Source organism: Vanessa cardui, chromosome 27, assembly GCF_905220365.1.
Source record: "Vanessa cardui chromosome 27, ilVanCard2.1, whole genome shotgun sequence".
Taxonomy (NCBI): domain Eukaryota; kingdom Metazoa; phylum Arthropoda; class Insecta; order Lepidoptera; family Nymphalidae; genus Vanessa; species Vanessa cardui.
The window spans coordinates 2,479,554-2,497,568 of record NC_061149.1 but is presented as its reverse complement, the minus strand read 5'-3'; the positions used below and the strand labels follow the sequence as shown (position 1 = coordinate 2,497,568).

Below are 18,015 nucleotides of genomic sequence, written 5' to 3'. Positions count from 1 at the left end.
CGAGTGTCAGAGTTCCGATCTTTAACCATTTTCGGTGGTATGAAATAAAACTCAGGAAATAATCCCCTCTGATTTATTCCAATATGAGGCGGTCCGATCGCTCCGACGGCTCGACCAAGTCTGTCCATACCGGCGGGCGCTTGATCTTTTATAACAAAAATAGGTGGGTAGACTTATTCACTCAACATAACAGCTGTTTACAAACACTAAAATATTTTAGACTAATTTAAAATTTCAAAATTCACTAAAAATTATTAATTTAACAATCAAACATTTTTAAATTATTATTATTATTATTAAAATAATCATTTCGGGACACGTGTTTTTCTTAAATTCGTGGTTTCGCGCCGACATATATAATACATGGTCAATATAGTGAAGAAACACTTACAAGAAGTTTCTAATGTGAAATGTCGTTAATAAACAAATTCTGTTATATATTTATATTTAGTATCAGTATTGCATCCAAGGGGCGGGTTGCTAGTTATGTATATTATAGATAACTAATTTAAAAGAGTTGTTCTCGGGGACTGTTCAAAGTGTATTTGTTCATGCGACATCGCATTTAGTTAATTGACTTTCATCTAAAATATGAATTATTCAATCGAATATGTCAATTGTTGATCACGCTATGAATCGAAATATGTTGACTAATTTCTATAGGTTTTTGTCTTTTCCACAAAAGAAATTGTCAATTGACAACAACAGCCTGTAAATTTCCCACTGCTGGGCTAAGTCCTCTTCTCTCTTTGAGGAGAAGGTTTGGAACGTATTCCACCATGCTATTCCAATGCGTTCCAATGCGGGCTGGTGGATTACACGCGTGGCATTATTTCAATGAAATTAGACACATGCAGGTTTTCTCACGATGTTTTCCATCACCGCTGAGCACGAGATAAATTATAAACACAAATTAAGCACATAAATATTCAGTAGCACTTGCCCGGGTTTGAACACGCAATCATCGGTTAAGATGCACGCGTTCTAACCACTGAGCCATCTCGCCTCTTAAATTGTCAATCGCTCTGTCTTTATCCAGATCAGCTGATCGTGGTCAGTGAACTCGTTAGTTAATTGTCAAATTTCATTCATGTAACGTTGCCCATTGGTCGAAATTCGATCGTAATTCATTGCTAGTAAAAGTGTTCTGTAGAACTTATCATGCGCACTCTTTTCCTCAAATGTATCTCATATCCTCTCTCTCTGTCATTCAATTTGTTAATATATACTAATACTAGTAGTCGCCCGCGGCTGTCATGTGTTAAGCAAAACGTTTTTTTGAAAAGGGTTATCGTCGCTGCTTCTCCAAAAGTTCCTATGTGTTTTTTTTTTCAAATTTTTCGACTGCTGTGCCGTTTTAATCGTTATTTCAATACGCACGAATTGTAAAAAACATTTTTGTCATTATTTGTATTAAATTTAAAAGTTTACAAATTTAGGTATGCGATATTCATACATTGAAATTTCCATATATTGTAATAACGAGTAAATATGAGAAAAACACATAGCGACTTTTGCAGGAGCAGCGACGTTATATCATTTCTTGGAGTTCAAGTTTGCTTCAACCTCATCAAAATCGGTTTAGCGATTTGGTCGTGAAACAGCGACAGACAGACAAACAATGTTACTTTCACATATTATATTATTATAGATTATATATGAATGCGAAGGTAATTATTTATGTCAGTCTATTATACTTTCACGGTTAAACCATTGTTTTGGTACTAAGCAAGTTCGATTTTCAAGAACGTACATATTCACCCTCACCCTCCTTATAAAATGTTTCCAAATCATAATAATATAGACTCATATTTAGTAACTCACAGAGTATCATTACAAGTAGGTACATTGTCATTCAATTTGAAATAGACCTAAGCCCTTATTTCGTCGGACGCTTGGCCCGTATTGATTAGATAAATCAATTTGGCGGCCCGACGGGAATCCCCGGTCATTTTTCACTGTTCAATTTGTGACCCACTGGTAACTAGGGAATTAATGTTCACAGAGGATAGGGCAACTGATGAATTTTTGAACTTCTTTACATAGTATAAAACAAAGTCGTTTTTTCTGTCCCTATGTCCTTTTGTACGCTTAAATCTTTAAAACTACGCAACGGATTTTGATGCTGTTTTTTTTAATAGATAGAGTGATTCGAGATGAAGATTGGTGTATATAATACATGAACAATATAGTAAAGAAAATATGATAATTTTAGAAGTTTGCTATGGTATGTCGTTAATAAACATCATTCGTATCAGTATTGCACCCGTGCGAAGCCGCGGCGGTTTTATATATTATATATATATAGATGTGCCCGCCTTGTACGCCTTTGACAATAACAAGAAAAAATATTGTGGTCTAAGTTACTTCCTATTATATCAATTATCTACCAGTGAAATTCCCGTCAAAGTCGGTCCAGCCGTTCCAGATATTAGCCAGAACAAACAGACAGGCAGACCGACAAAAATGGTAAAAAATGATATTTTGGTATATGTACCGTGTAAATACAAATGCATTGAGTGAAACAGGGCTATTTTCATATAGCCACCAAACCCACCTGTACCTCCGACATATATTTATATGTAATGAAATTAATTGTAATCATTATTTAACAATTCAAATGTAAAACTTAATCTGTCAAATCAATTAGACATCTGTCTCAAAACAAGATAGAACATCTGTGGACTAGATAAATAAATATATCTATTTCAGGCATTAACGCTCTTCCCTTTAAGGCATACAATTATGTTTTACGCTTGTGTAAAACGTAATAAAAAAAACTTATCAGAGCAGTTGATGGAGATACAGCCTAATCCATGAATCTGAAACGTGAATTGAACGTGAACACCTTTGCCAACCAGTGAGACACTTATTATCTTTATAAATTTAAAGGTATGATATAATTAATACCTGCTGACTTCCAGGCAGGATATATTAATTTAAATAATTGTATTAATTAACATGACTGTATTTTTTTAAATGTTGAAAAAGAGTAACTACTGAGTTTCTTGCCGGTTCTTCTCGGTAGAATCTACTTTCCGAACCGGTGGTAGCTTCACTTAATTGTTAAATGACGATTCAAAAGTGCTTGTAAAAGCCCACTTGAATAAAGTATACTTTGATTTTATTTGATTTTTTTTTGATAGTCAGTCAGCCTTCACTTCACTATAAACTTACTTATTGTTTACTTAATTAAATAAAGTTAAAGTATTGACTATTTATTCCACCATATAATCATATAGTAATATGCTCCAGCTAAGTTCGTGTATCCACTTGTTCAAAATTCAACTTATACGTCCATAAATCAAGGCGTTTCGGAAAGGCGATTTATATTTAGAGACTCCATTAGACGGTGACAAGAATATGCAGCGCTGCAGCTGCTTGGGGATCATTTTGGAATTCATCCTTAGGATATGTTCGAAAACTAATTAGGTGGTTTAAAGTCAAGATAGTATTAATTGATTGATCAACTTAAGCTGCATACTAGATAATAATAAGGATTTTTTTGGGGTAATGCCCCAGTTTGACAATAACTGCCCCACCCCCCTCATTATCGGGGCTGGTTTCATATTCATACTATTTTTTATTTGTGTTACATATTCTCTAACGTAAAGTATAATAATAAAACATTGATTAATTAATTCGTGTAATTGTTTTGACGTTTATCATTATTGGGGTCAACTGAGTTATTTGTGTCAAATGTGTTATAATTAACACGGTCGTTATAAAATAATTATCGTTTCAATGTCAAAGTAAGAACGCGATGTTTATTAATTCACAAGACGTTTAATACAACTGTAGAACATTTTTAAGTTTGCCGTTTCATAATTAGGAATTGTATAAAAAAATACATTGGTAAAGAATGACTTTTTATTAAATACAAGATTAAAAAAAAAGGACTTAGAACGAATGTTAATTGTGAGATGCTGTATGACAGAGAAGTATGGAAGGATGCTGCGCCAACCCCGAATAAAATTGGGATAAGGGCAGGAGGATGACGATAACTTCCATGCAAGATATGTTACATACTAACATGACTCTATTTTTAAATGTTGAAAAAGACTAACCACTTCTGATTGTTCTCGGTAGAATCCTTTTTCGGAACCTTTGGTAACTTCACTTAATATAGTCGTTAAATTACGATTCAAAAGTGCTTAAAATTATAACGTTATTCAGTACATTTGAAATTAAACCTACAATTCCAAATGTATTGAGTAACTACAGACACAAGCACAATACGAGAGGCATTGCTTACCAAGGTTGGTGGCGTATTGTCTATGAGCTCAGTTTTAGCTTGCCATGTGGTCAGGTCCATTTTCCAATCCAATTTGACATTATTTAAAAATATATATATTTTGTTCAACGATTAATTTTTGGGGAATAATCGTTCTTGGACTAAAATTCCATTTGATTATATGTGTTCAGAACTTTATTGTTTACAAAATAATTGATATTCATATTTGTTGAGTTGAAATCTGTAAAAGACAACAACTAATGTGTTTATTTTATGGTTATTCGCAGAAAGATATTCTAGTATGAGCAAAATTCATACGAAGTTACCCCTTCATTATAAAGACAATTAAGTTGAATTTCCAAAAAAAATATTCAAAATGAGCGTCAACGTGGCATCAGCAATTCATTTGAAGTTATTTTGACGTTTCGAAGATCTTGTGTAGAGTGATACTGTGCCTATATTTATATAAGTAGATAATATATTAATACCGTGCTTAGTGGTTAAGGAAAACATCGTCAGATAACCTGCACATATAGCACACAGCAGTGTAATATCTGGTGTGGTGTAAAAACACAGATGCCTAGAAAGTAGACTGCACTGTGACCTGGTTAATGCACAGATGGCGTCTGAGGTCGACGCAGAGCCGATACCACTCACAAATAAACACAGGCTTAATTTACAGTTTGAATTATATGAAATTCGTAACTGGGTTTGAGCAATCTGTTGTATGTATTGCAGTTATTATTATCCTTGATCTACGCTTTTCCAAGCTATTTAAAGCGTCATCATTACATAGTAGGTATAGCGTAAAACAAAGTCGCTTACCGCTGTCTGTCTTACCCTATGTATGCTTATCTTTAAAATTACGCAACGGATTTGGTCGCTTTTTTAATAGATAGTGATTCGAGGGGAAGTTTTTTGTTAGTGGACAATATAGTAAAGAAACAAGAAAAATCTGTAGTATATTATCAGCATTGCACCCGTGCGAAGCCGGGGCGGGTTTTTATATAACCTTATAAGTTTAATTGGCCGTAAAGCGGCGTGTGTCCACACGTTTGGAATGTAGCACTCAATATTGATTTGTCATTAGTTTTATTCTGTTTCGTTGCTCTTGTCTAGCGGTTAGAGGTATAGTCGCAAATCTCGAGGTCTTAGGTTCAAAGCCTAGTACGATTAAACCTAATGGGTTTCTTCGTCGAAGATATTCAGTAGCCGGGTGTCTAGTAGTTAGAAGTGTGTCTAACTCCTATGCCTCGTTGAGCACATAAAGCTGTAGGTCTTGTGAAGGTAGTCTTTCCAAACGTGACAGATTCGCAATTCTTCCAAATGAATTTGCAATTATTTTTTTGTAACAAATGCACTTTAAGTTAACTGGAGTTTAATTAAAGTGTATTAAATATTTGATTAAATATTGAATATGATATGTGTACCCGGCCTCTTGTTATGAAAAAATATTTTATCTTATACTTATAAATACGCTCTTAGGCACGCGCTTAAGAGGATCGCTAATGCGTTGATAAGATTAGATGCTCTTTACGAAATCAAATTATGAACGTTTCATTATTATATGACGTCATATTAAACTGAGATGAGCATTATGATCTTGGGCGTGTGTGTGTGTGTATGTGTGTGTGATATCAATCGTTCTATAAATTCGTTTACATTTAAATATTTGGATTAATAGTTCATCAATGCAACAAAAATTGTATTGTATTTGTTTGTATGGTCAAATTTTTGGAGCAATCAATCGTGCAAAAACTTTCAATAAAAGTATAATTTGGCTGGTTTTACGTCCAGAGAACCGGGTATGCGATATAACGGTAAAGTAAAAAGTAAAGTAACAGCCTGTAAATTACCCACTGCTGGGCTAAGGCCTCCTCTTCGATTAAGGAGATGGTTTGAAACATATTTCACCACGCTGTTTCAATACGGGTTGGTAAAATGCACATGTGGTAGAATTTCGAAGAAATTAGATATGCAGGTTTCCTCACGATGTTTTCCTTCACCGACGAGCAGAAGATGAATTATTATAAACACAAATTAAGCACATATATATAGTGGTGCTTGCCTGGGATTGAACCCGAAATCATCGGTTAAGATGCACGCGTTCTAACCACTGGGCCAACTCAGCTCTCGTTTCAGAAAAAAAATCAGATTTAACAGTAGCCGTATGTAATTATTATTCGTACATACTTTCAAATTCGAAAAAAACTAAAATAGGCGATTTTTTTTTAAATAAGGCATATCATTCGAAAGTTACTTCATATATGCTAGAATTACATTGTCTATATCAGCGCTTCTTAACCTTTTACAGTTCACGGACCCCTGGGCAATCAAGCACAATTTCAAGGACCCCTTAATAATAAAAAAAAACATTAATAATTTTCTGAACATTTATTTTAGTATCTACTATATATATATTAAGAAAAGTACTTAGTTATACAAAAACGTTAGTGTGAAGGTTGGTGCTGCTTTTTTGCAACTAAGTTAGTGATGTTTGGGTTGATGTTGCTATTAAGTTGTAATCTCAAATCGGATTCCACATGCAATCTGTTTCTGTATTTATTTTTAGTATATACCAGAGCAGAGAATGCCTTTTCACAGAGGTATGTGGTTGAGAAAAGCAGCAAATGTTTCAGTGCTTCTTCTGATATTTCATATAGACTCTATATGATAAAGAAATATATGCAGGATTTATAATTAGGATAACATATTATGTCTGATTATGTAATGACATTGCTAAAAAAGAAACTACGTGTCTGTTTTTTGAGGTAGAATATATTTATATTCAATTTAAAATGTAATTAAATAAAATAATGGAATGCTACACATATTTCATAATTTAATTTTTAAAATAGTAAATCTAAAACGAAGAAACCGTCGCTCATGTTTAAGGTAAAACGGCACGTACTGATCTATTTCTGTAACCTGACTCACGGTTTGTTGTTTCACGATATACGGTACAGGAAAAATGTAGCAAGCGAAGCTTGAATAATGTGACCATATGTCAGAATTACCCAGATTTGTCCAAGTTTAGAAAGGAGACTTTTTATTTGGTGATAGGGCTTTGTGCAAGCCCGTCTGGGTAGGTACCCACTCATCAGTTATTCTACCGCCAAATAACAGTACAAAGTATTTTTGTGTTCCGGTTTGAAGGGTGAGTGAGCCAGTGTAACTACAGGCACAAGAGACATAGCATCTTAGTTCCCAATGTTGGTGGCACATTGACGATGTAAGGAATAGTTAATATTTCTGACAGATTCATTGTCTATGGGTGATGGTAAACTGCTTGGTTTATTGATAATGAATTGGTAAGTGCCTGTAGATATATCTGCTACGTGTGGTGGGCATGGGCCAACTGTTTTATAAATTTGGTTCACCCTATGGTAACTACGGAGCTGAGGTGGCCCAGTGGTTAGAACGCGTGCATCTTAACCGACGATTTCGGGTTCTAACGCAGGCAAGCACCACTACATACATATATGTGCTTAATTTGAGTTTATAATTCATCTCGTGCTCGGCGGTGAAGGAAAACATCGTGAGGAAACCTGCATGTGCCTAATTTCATCGAAATTCCGCCACATGTTCATTCCACCAACCCGCATTGGAACAGCGTGGTGGAATATGTTCCAACCCCTCTCCTTAATGGAAGAGGAGGTTTTAGCCCAACAGTGGGTAATTTTCAGGCTTTTACTGTACTACTACTTTTTGTGGTCATTACCGCCCATAGGGAACGGTATTTAAGGAATATTAACCATCCCTTGTATCGTCAATGTACCACCAATCTTGGGAAATAATTTAGTATTGATAAATATAAAATGCTATTCTAAATTCAATGTAATTCAATCAAAATGTTCCCGATTTAAGAAGACTCATAAGAGTAGTTTTGAACCATTACATTAGAGCATTGAATTAAATGTAAAATTACCGGAACGGAATGTAGATTCTACCGAGAAGAACCGGTCATTTGCATACTTACAAGTACTTATAGTCAACGAATATTAATCCCAAGTTTTTTCTTTATCTACGTATATAGTCTTTTATGAAGTAATAATTTTAACATAAGATTTAAATTTGTACTGTATTATAAACTAAGTTTAATAAAAACTGATAATCATATAGGAATGAATACTTTCCCCGGGATTTGTGTATTAATTTTGCGAAGTCAGAAAATCTTATCTATCTCAAACGAAATGTAGAAACAACTTAATTACAATACTAAAACCGAAATCCGTACAAATCGAAGGTTTCACCATAACGGGCAGTTATAATCAATTCAACAATTCACCCATTTATGGTACGATACGTTGCGCCGGCGCATTGCCTAATTGCTATATTGTTAGCGCCTGCGAACTGGACCAGTGGGCTATTTACGAAAATAATTATCTGTAATACAATCTGCTTTATGTTTATACAATAATAGGGTCATGCAACTGTATATATATATATATATATATATATATATATATATATATATATATATATATATAATTAATTAATTGCTCGAAATGATTGTTAATAAATTTTGAGATGCTAAAAAAGTGCCAGTACTTTTGTGCTTAATGGCACTTATTCTTTTTATTCGACTTTTAAAAAAGGAGGTTATCAGTTCGACATTTATTTATGTAACATTGTTAGAATCTAATTATATTTGATTATAATGATCCAATTAGGCTTTCAAGCACGTGTGCATAATTTCATAAGTGTATGTTTGTCCAAGAATTTTTCGAAATCTTCGAAAAGTCGTATTGTAAGATGATCATTTTTAATCTAAGTTAGGTTCATTTCAACTTCGGCAGTGTAAGTTTCGTCAAAACCGGTACAATAGTTTCATAGATTTTTATGTATAGTTTACTAGCTGTTTCTAATTTTGAAGTCGGTTTAATTTTTTTATATATTATGATATGACAAAAATAAATGAAAAAAATAATCAATTGAAATACTTTTATTCTAATATAAGTATAACACTTAACGGTTTTGAAAATCTCGATCAATTTCCCATTGTTTAAATATATTCGATATAACAAAGAAATAGCCAGGAGACGATAGTTTCATTCCCAAGGTGTGCCGTCGTCCGTGAACTGGCTAATTGTATTACTTATTCTGTAATACAAAATAAATAAAACAAACGAACTAACTTTATTATCTTGGTGTGCGTGACAGCTACGCTTGACACTAGTCAAAATATTAGTGTGTGTGTGTGTGTGTGTGTGTGTGTGTGTGTGTGTGTGTGTGTGTGTGTGTGTGTGTGTGTGTGTGTGTGTGTGTGTGTGTGTGTGTGTGTGTGTGTGTGTGTGTGTGTGTGTGTGTGTGTGTGTGTGTGTGTGTGTGTGTGTGTGTGTGTGTGTGTGTGTGTGTGTGTGTGTGTGTGTGTGTGTGTGTGTGTGTGTGTGTGTGTGTGTGTGTGTGTGTGTGTGTGTGTGTGTGTGTGTGTGTGTGTGTGTGTGTGTGTGTGTGTGTGTGTGTGTGTGTGTGTGTGTGTGTGTGTGTGTGTGTGTGTGTGTGTGTGTGTGTGTGTGTGTGTGTGTGTGTGTGTGTGTGTGTGTGTGTGTGTGTGTGTGTGTGTGTGTGTGCGTGCGTGCGTGCGTGCGTGCGTGCGTGCGTGCGTGCGTGCGTGCGTGCGTGCGTGCGTGCGTGCGTGCGTATGTGTCTGTGTCTGTGTGTGTGTCCATGCGTTCTCAGCTTCCAAAGTCTATCTACATTTATAAATGAAAAGTAGTCGCCAGCGGTTTTGCTTGCGTTTTAGGGTGTTGGTTGTCATGTGTCAGGCAAAAATCCTGTATCCTTTCTTGGAGTTCAAGTTTGCTTCATACCAAATTTCATCAAATTCGGTTCAGCGGTTTGGTCTTGAAAGAACGACAGAAAACCAGAGTTACTTTCAGGCATTTATAATATTAACATACATAGATAATCAAAGAGTATTCACTTAACCTTTTTTATTTTGTTTACCTACAGTACCTTCTGGTACTGTCTACACAAAAAAAAAATTATGGTGTATCCAAATGTACTAAAATTATAAGTAAATAATGTTTGTTTAATTTTTTTCTCAGGTGTGGCACAAAGGTTGTTTCAAATGCCAAGAATGCGGGATGACACTCAACATGAGGACGTACAAGGGCTACGGGAAGCTGCCGTACTGCGAAGCGTAAGTGTTTCTCGTCTTGAATTTGAAGACAAACTTCTATATTTGGTAGACTGACAAAAGCCACTGTTAGAAGCAACCCATACATATTGGAAATAGCAAGAAATATTGTCCATAATTATATTGTCAATGACACATTACAAAGTCGTTTACCGCTGTCTGTCCATATGTATGCTTCGATCTTTAAAATTACTAAATGGTTTTTGAAGTTTTTTTAAAGATAGATTGATTCAAGAGGAATGTTTATATGTATAATACATACATATTATAAGTAGAGAATGACTGGAAAAACTGTTAACATTTATAAGAAATTCTACAGTATATTTAGTATCAGGATTGCACCCATGCGAAGCCGGGGCTGTTCGCTAGTAACTAATAAATTGTTATTTCCAAATACCAACTCGCAACCAGGCAGTCAAAAGCATATAAGTATTAAAACAAAGTCTAGTCTAGTATTATCAACTGAACTTTTATTTAGGACATACCATTTATTTATAAGTACTATAGTAGTTGCCCCGAGAATCCTCCCCTAGCTTTTTGGAGGCTCGCTTAGGCGGGCCGATCGTCAGGGCGTCACGGTAGCATGCGTAAGCGATCCCGTGGCGCCCGCCGAAAGACGGAGAGGGTACCGCTGGTTTTTTAGTGGGTAAACCCGGTGGACCTGGGCGCACTCGGCGTCCAGGGAACCGGGGAGTACCACCCCCCCCCCCCACCTTCCATCACGTAGGGAAAGGGGGTAACGCGTTTTTCCAGCGTGAAAAACAAAAGTACTATACTGCTTTTTTCATTATGTTTCCTAAGTGTCAAAATATCAAGACTCTCTCACTCTCACGCAATTGTTTCAAACTTTCATTTGCACTCAAGTTTGACCTTGAAACTTGACTATCTCGACCAAACAAATAAATTTGCTGTTAAATTTGACATGTATACTTCAGCATTTTTTCCATGCTCGTTGGCACGCGCCATACAACAGTTTCCGCTATTGCCAGCCAGCCAGCCTGCCTGTATCATTACACGAGTCAATTAAAAGGACATGACTTATCGCGTGCACTCAATCATATCATTTAGGTAATCGATCAAGTAATCTATTAAACGTTTAAAGTTACACTCGATTGGGCACAGCTTGCGTTGTTAATTTTAGTATCGATTACAATGTTTCGTTTCGTTTTGTAATTTTAATTTTTCTTTAAAACTGTGAGTTGAGTCAAATATTTGTGTTCAAGTAATACATTTTTTTAGAAATGCGATAGTATCTCTGTCTGTCTATTGCTATTTCACGGCTAAACCGCTGAACTGGTTTTGACAATGATATTCTAATAAACAGATATGTTTATCCATACTAAACAACAGAAAAAAGTGTGCCGCGCCGCGGACCGTTTATTTTAGTTTATTTTTACATTTAGTTAAAAGTAAAAAGGATAGCTTGATAAAAACAATAAGTAAAAGGGATAACTAGATGTTTTAATTACGCAAAACGTATTACTGCGTAATTATGATGTATTATAACGTATTACTACGTAAAACAACTAAAGGCAAACGTCCCAATTAGGACGTTTTCTATTCTTCACTTTTTGCGCGTTAATAACATATCTGTTTACTACAACATCATTGGGTTTTGATGAAACTTTAAAGTTTTACATAGAACACAAGCGTAGCTTCTGGCGGTTCTATGTTGGGCTGAAGTTTGTTATTCTTTATGGCATAGGTAGGTAGATATATGGACCACCTTTTGTTTTAAATCGATCCCGCTTTCTACCTCTCTGGATGGATATACATCACATACACTACCACCAACAACAGTACTTAACACAAGTGCTTTAGCTACTTACTTAGGATCAGAGTAATGTATGTGATGCTGCCCAATTTATATTTATTTAATGTTGGTGATGCATTATATTTCTAAAGAAGACTCTTTGACCTTTATATTTAAAAAAAGGTATGATTTTAGTGTAAGGCTTATATTTTATATTATATCACACATATGATATGATGTCATAGTGTATGATCCAAGGCTTATGGTTAATGGAATGTACGATAGTGTGATCATACCGTAACGTTCCGTCCATACGAAACGATTTAGACGGAGAAAGTGAATTCCCTATAAAGCAGTACGTTTGCAGTCACAACACGCCAATAATGGTTGGCCTATCAGACACATGCATGTATTCTCACGATGTTTTCTTTCATTTTGTAAATTTATTAACATAAGAATTAAATGCTTAAATATCACTACATAGTATAAAACAAAGTCGCTTTTTCTGTCCCTATGGCCCTTTGTATGCTTAAATCTTCAAAACTACGCAACGGATTTTGTTGTGATTTTTTTTTAATTGATAGAATGATTCGAGGGGAAGGTTTTTGTATATAATACATGGACAATATAGTAAAGAAACACTGATAATTTTAGAAGTTTGTAACGTCATGTCGTAAATAAACAAATTCTGTACTATATTTAGTATCAGTATTGCACCCGTGCGATGCCGGGGCGGGTCGCTAGTATGATATAAAGTTAAAATTTGGCATTATTTTGTTGTCATTTTTTATTTAATTTCTTTTTCTTTTTTTTTTTAATCAGTGTGGATATGTACTGCCACAGTCTCAACCACTAAAACAAACTTTGTATATACGTTATATGTAGTGTTCATTGTGAAGTGAACTGTAAGGTTCTTTACGAGTAAAGTAGTCTAACCAAAATCAAAATCAAAGTATACTTTATTCAAGTGGGCTTTTACAAGCACTTTTGAATCGTCATTTAACAATTAAGTTAAGCTACCACCGGTTCCGAAAGTAGATTCTACCGAGAAGAACCGGCAAGAAACTCAGTAGTTACTCTTTTTCAACATTTAAAAAAATACAGTCATGTTAGTAAATACAATTATTAAATTAATATATCCTGCCTGGAAGTCAACAGGTATTAATTCCATGCTTTTTTATCATCTACAAAATCTTGTATCGAATAATACGCCTTTTTCACCAATGTATTTTTTATAAACGATTTGAATTTACGAGACGGCAAAGTTAAAAATGTCTGTGGAATTTTATTATAGAAATGGATACCTTGCCCCAAAAAAGATTTATTGACTTTGACTTTAACCTAAAATCAAACTGTTCTTTATTCAAATTAAATCGTTTGTCGAATGTTTCAGTACATTAGATGTAAAGCTGCAGTTACAATTACAGTGGTACACGTTTAAATTGTCGGTTAAGGTCAACGTATGCTACTCGACCCTATCGTGTTAGCATAGTGCATAAACTATTAATTCTATACTCATATTAAGTGCACAAATAATTGCGCTTAGTAACAATCACATACATGCAATAAAAATGAAAGCGGTGACCAATAAAAACTCTTACACAATCTGACATCCGTTGTCAATGTCTTAACCTTTCAAAGTTATACGATTTTCAACTATATCTACACACATATAGAGTTCATAATCCAACTCCCTCATAGCGTTCCGAATGATTCTATTTCAACGAGCGATACGAATTTGAACCTTAATGATTTGATAATAAGGTCTCAAAAATTTAATTCGATTGCAACAAAATTTGCTATTCCAAAATAGATCTTATACAAAGGAAGTACGGTTCATTAGTTACAATAGAAATTATACTTGAGCAGTGAAATTACCGAATAAAATCGGTCATTTCGAATTGTCAAATCATTATCATCAAAGTTCAAACGAAAATGTACTTTATTGATACATGTTTAACGTTGAATATCATTTGACGTTTTCAACAAAATTGATTGTTATGCATAGTACATACAGACGTATGTCATTAATGTTCTGTTTCCGTACGATTATGGCACATTATGTCATGACTTTGTCTTTGTTTTATGTGGGTCATGTTTGTTCCGGTAGTGAAACTTTGTTTACTATTTGTTTTATTAATAACTTTCTCGTTTTTCTATTATTAATAATACGTATTTTTGACGTGAGTCTATTGATGCATCCTGAGGGTGACTATAAACTGACTATATACTGAGTTTCTTGCCGGTTCTTCTCGGTAGTACTGCATTCCAAAATATAGATATAGTTGTTAAATGACGATTCAAAATTTTTTGTAAAAATCTACTTGAATAAAGTATATTTTGAATTTGATTTTGATAGGAGAGACTGCAAAAGGAATACCGCTCTCCTTTGCAGTGTTTCCTCATGCTTGTATTCAATTCAAAATTATATTAAACCCTTTTTAATATTTTTGTATAATGTTCACTGGTTTAATATTTTTTCATAAAGGCTATCTGACACCTACCATTAAATTAAATTTTCCTTTTCCTATACAGCATTACTAGAAATTATTAAAAATACTACATCAACCAATGTTATAATAATGTTTAATATAATATATAATAATGTATAATGTTATAATAATGTATAATGTTCACTGGTTTAATATTTTTTCATAAAGGCTATCTGACACCTACCATTAAATTAAATTTTCCTTTTCCTATACAGCATTACTAGAAATTATTAAAAATACTACATCAACCAATGTGTATTCAGCTTTATTTTAATTTGAACTTTCTTTAAGAATGCTCTCATTCGCTTCCCCTTCAACTCAGATCACTATAGACGCAGTTAGAATGTGTTTCTTTGTTATGCTACTGCTACATCTGCGTCATAGCCTACAATGTCGTTAATAATATTACTAAGTCTCAGCCAACGGTGTTTACTCGCTAACGACTAATCGTATCAGCCATTATAAGTTATCTCAGCGGCGGTATATTCGAAACATCAAAGGATTACAGCGCGTTAAATTACGCACAAGGTTTATTGGCGATATTAAAACGATATCTCTTCGAGAACAGTGTACCAGTACAACGGTTTTACATTCACTGCGCTCGACTAACCCACTATAGTACGACACAACTTAGATGTAGCATCGGCAAAGTTCGTAAAACTGATCACATCCGAATTGAGTAGGCTATCCCAAATTATCAAAATTTATTTCTTACGCGACCTAATATATTTGTCAGTTTGACTCGTCGATTTACATGCACTTGCTTTCTCGGTTTGAACTGACGCGAGAATTTATAGCGATGAATAGCGTCGCATAGGGAACATACAAATTTAAATAATTAAGGAATTTTTGGTATTAAAATGTTGAAAAATTATAAAAGAAGGGCCCCAGTAAGGTTTATATTTGATATAATGTTGTTTTTTTTAACAATAATTACGAATTAAAGTAACTTGAAACGGAACGTATTTCAAAACACCAATTAGCGTTCAGTGACGTCGCTCCCGTTATGACTACTTATTTGAGGTTATAGTTGTAAAAAAATATTGTAGTGAATATTGAAACGAAAATTAATTGCGTATTTCTAATAAAAATGGAAGTTGGGTTTGTCAAAGCAGACTCCAGATTCCTCTTTTCAGCTTGAAACTACTTTTTTATCAGTTTTGTGTCAGAAGGTCCGCTCAAAAACCATTTATTTGAAAACTTTGTTGAATTAGATGAACACATTAGCACAAAACATATGTCAATACGGCTTTTTTCGGAGTATCGAATAATCTGTTTTGAATTTTTACAAAAAAGTATCTTAAAAGTCGAGAATAAACGTATAAGTATGAAAGCCAGTGGGGACAAGTACCCTCAATGGGCCAGTGATAGACAGGAGTGACGTCATACGAAATAAAGATTCGTTTTTGAAACTGCATTTTTTGAAGTAAATTGTTTGAAATAATGTTTTGGATTTTTAGTATACTTGTGGTCTATCCTGTATGGAATTCTTTAAAATAAACACAAAAATAATAATAGCTCATCTTCCCTATTTCGCGACAAGGAGCTATTTCTATTGGTTGTATAAATCGGCAGAAATCGGCTATATTGAATTTGCCGACGCTACATCTAAGTTGTGTCGTACTATGCCCACTTCATGAAGTAATATTTTTTGACGTAGTGTGTCAATGTAGAGTAATTACACTTTTTGGAACTGTTGGATACTAACATATTATACTCTATCTCAACTAGGAGAGATTTTGCTTTATAATATGTACTAGTAGCTCGTCCCGGTTGCTTTTTTTCCGACATAGTTAACAATTGTCGTTCTATTTCAAGTCATTTACACAAAAATCATAATTTTTTAAATTAATAACTAAGCCTTCCCTATGAATCCCTCTGTAGTAAAAACCGTATGAAAATCGTTTGGTTTTGAGTTTTTTCGCGAATATTTTCTTGGACTTTATTTTATAATATGTAGTGAATATTACGTATTACAAGTATCGTATCTGCCACTGGCTGATGTATTTGCATATATGTATTTTATTGTATTTCATACCTAGCTAGTCCATGTTTATGAATAACTACCATGAATATGTATGTATAAGATATGCTGTAACATGCCTCGTTTTTCCCATGGTTAGCATTAAACCACAAAATTTTAGGTCATAAGTTGGGATCTCGGGTAGGAAAGCCCCAATACTGTTATTGGGTTTTCTCTCATGCTATGATTGTTTTACGCGCCTGATAGGATTATTTACAGTGACTTAACTATGTTTCCATAGTTGAATCATTGGGTATAAGATTGGACCTTGCGATATTCAAATATTACACCATTGCCGATGCCCATGAAAGCCGTAAGAAGCATTAACCAGAATTCCGTAATCGTCCAACCTTGAATTTTTGCCTTTGACCCTTGAAATCAGAAGTCAAAGGTATTAATCCATTATGTTTGTCCGTAGAGTATCTCCGTCCGTAGAATAGGTGGTAGGGCTTGCACAAATGCCTTCCACTAAGTAAAAATATATACAATAGACCCTTTTTGCACCCGTGCGAAGCGCTGACGGGTAGCTTAATAAACTAAATAATCTATAAACATTTAGATTGCTATCAGTTATTTTTATCGTTTTGTTTCTACCTTTATGCTAATCTTCGTATATATTTATTTACAGACACGTCCCAAAGGCGAAGCACACAACGATGGCGGAAACGCCGGAACTGAAGCGGATAGCCGAGAACACGAAGCTACAGAGCAACGTCAAATACCACGCAGACTTCGAGAGGAGCAAGGGGAAGTTCACACAGGTAACAATTCCTTTGCACGTGCACATTCTCCCCCCGCCTTAATAGGCGCCGCAGGGACCAGAGGGGTCTCCAACCCCACCGATTTCGTTCTGAGCCGAGGTGCGATCTCATAGGAGACACCCTCAGGACGAACTTTAGATTTAATTTAGATTTAATCTCGAGCCGTCCTCTTTAAGTTCTCGCCCGAAAGACCGGTGACGCTGTAAAGGCCAATAGGGCCAACAGCAATACAACACACATAAAAAAGAGGGGTCTCAGTACCTCTGGATTCTCCCTAGGTGTTGGAGGCCCGTATAGATGGGCCTACCGTCAGGGCGTCACAGTAGCATGTGAAGCGATCCCGAAGCGCCTGCTGAAAGACGGAGAGGGTACCGCTGATTTTTTAGTAATTAAACCTTTCGTACCTCGGCGCATTCGGCGTCCAGGGCTCCGAGGATAACACCTGACTTTCCATAACATGGAGGAAGCGCGTAACGCGTTTTTCCAGCGAGAAAAAGAAAGGTAACATTTCTTTAACGATTGAATATATACATAAATAGTTTTTCCCAACCATTACAAGATAAAAGCCAAATAAATAACATTTGATATCGAATTGACGCGTAATCATTGG

At 34.9% G+C, this 18,015-nt stretch overlaps 1 protein-coding gene across 2 annotated transcripts in view; it reads left to right on the top strand.

Annotated features, from left to right (window-relative positions):
* LOC124541025 (LIM and SH3 domain protein Lasp) overlaps positions 1–18,015 on the top strand; it is a 39,350-nt gene that overhangs the window by 16,085 nt on the left and 5,250 nt on the right. For both annotated transcript variants that reach the window (XM_047118802.1, XM_047118801.1), the window contains exons 2-3: positions 10,285–10,379; positions 17,273–17,405. In XM_047118802.1, coding sequence (XP_046974758.1) covers positions 10,285–10,379; positions 17,273–17,405 — 228 coding nt within the window. The remainder of the gene's footprint in view (positions 1–10,284; positions 10,380–17,272; positions 17,406–18,015) is intronic.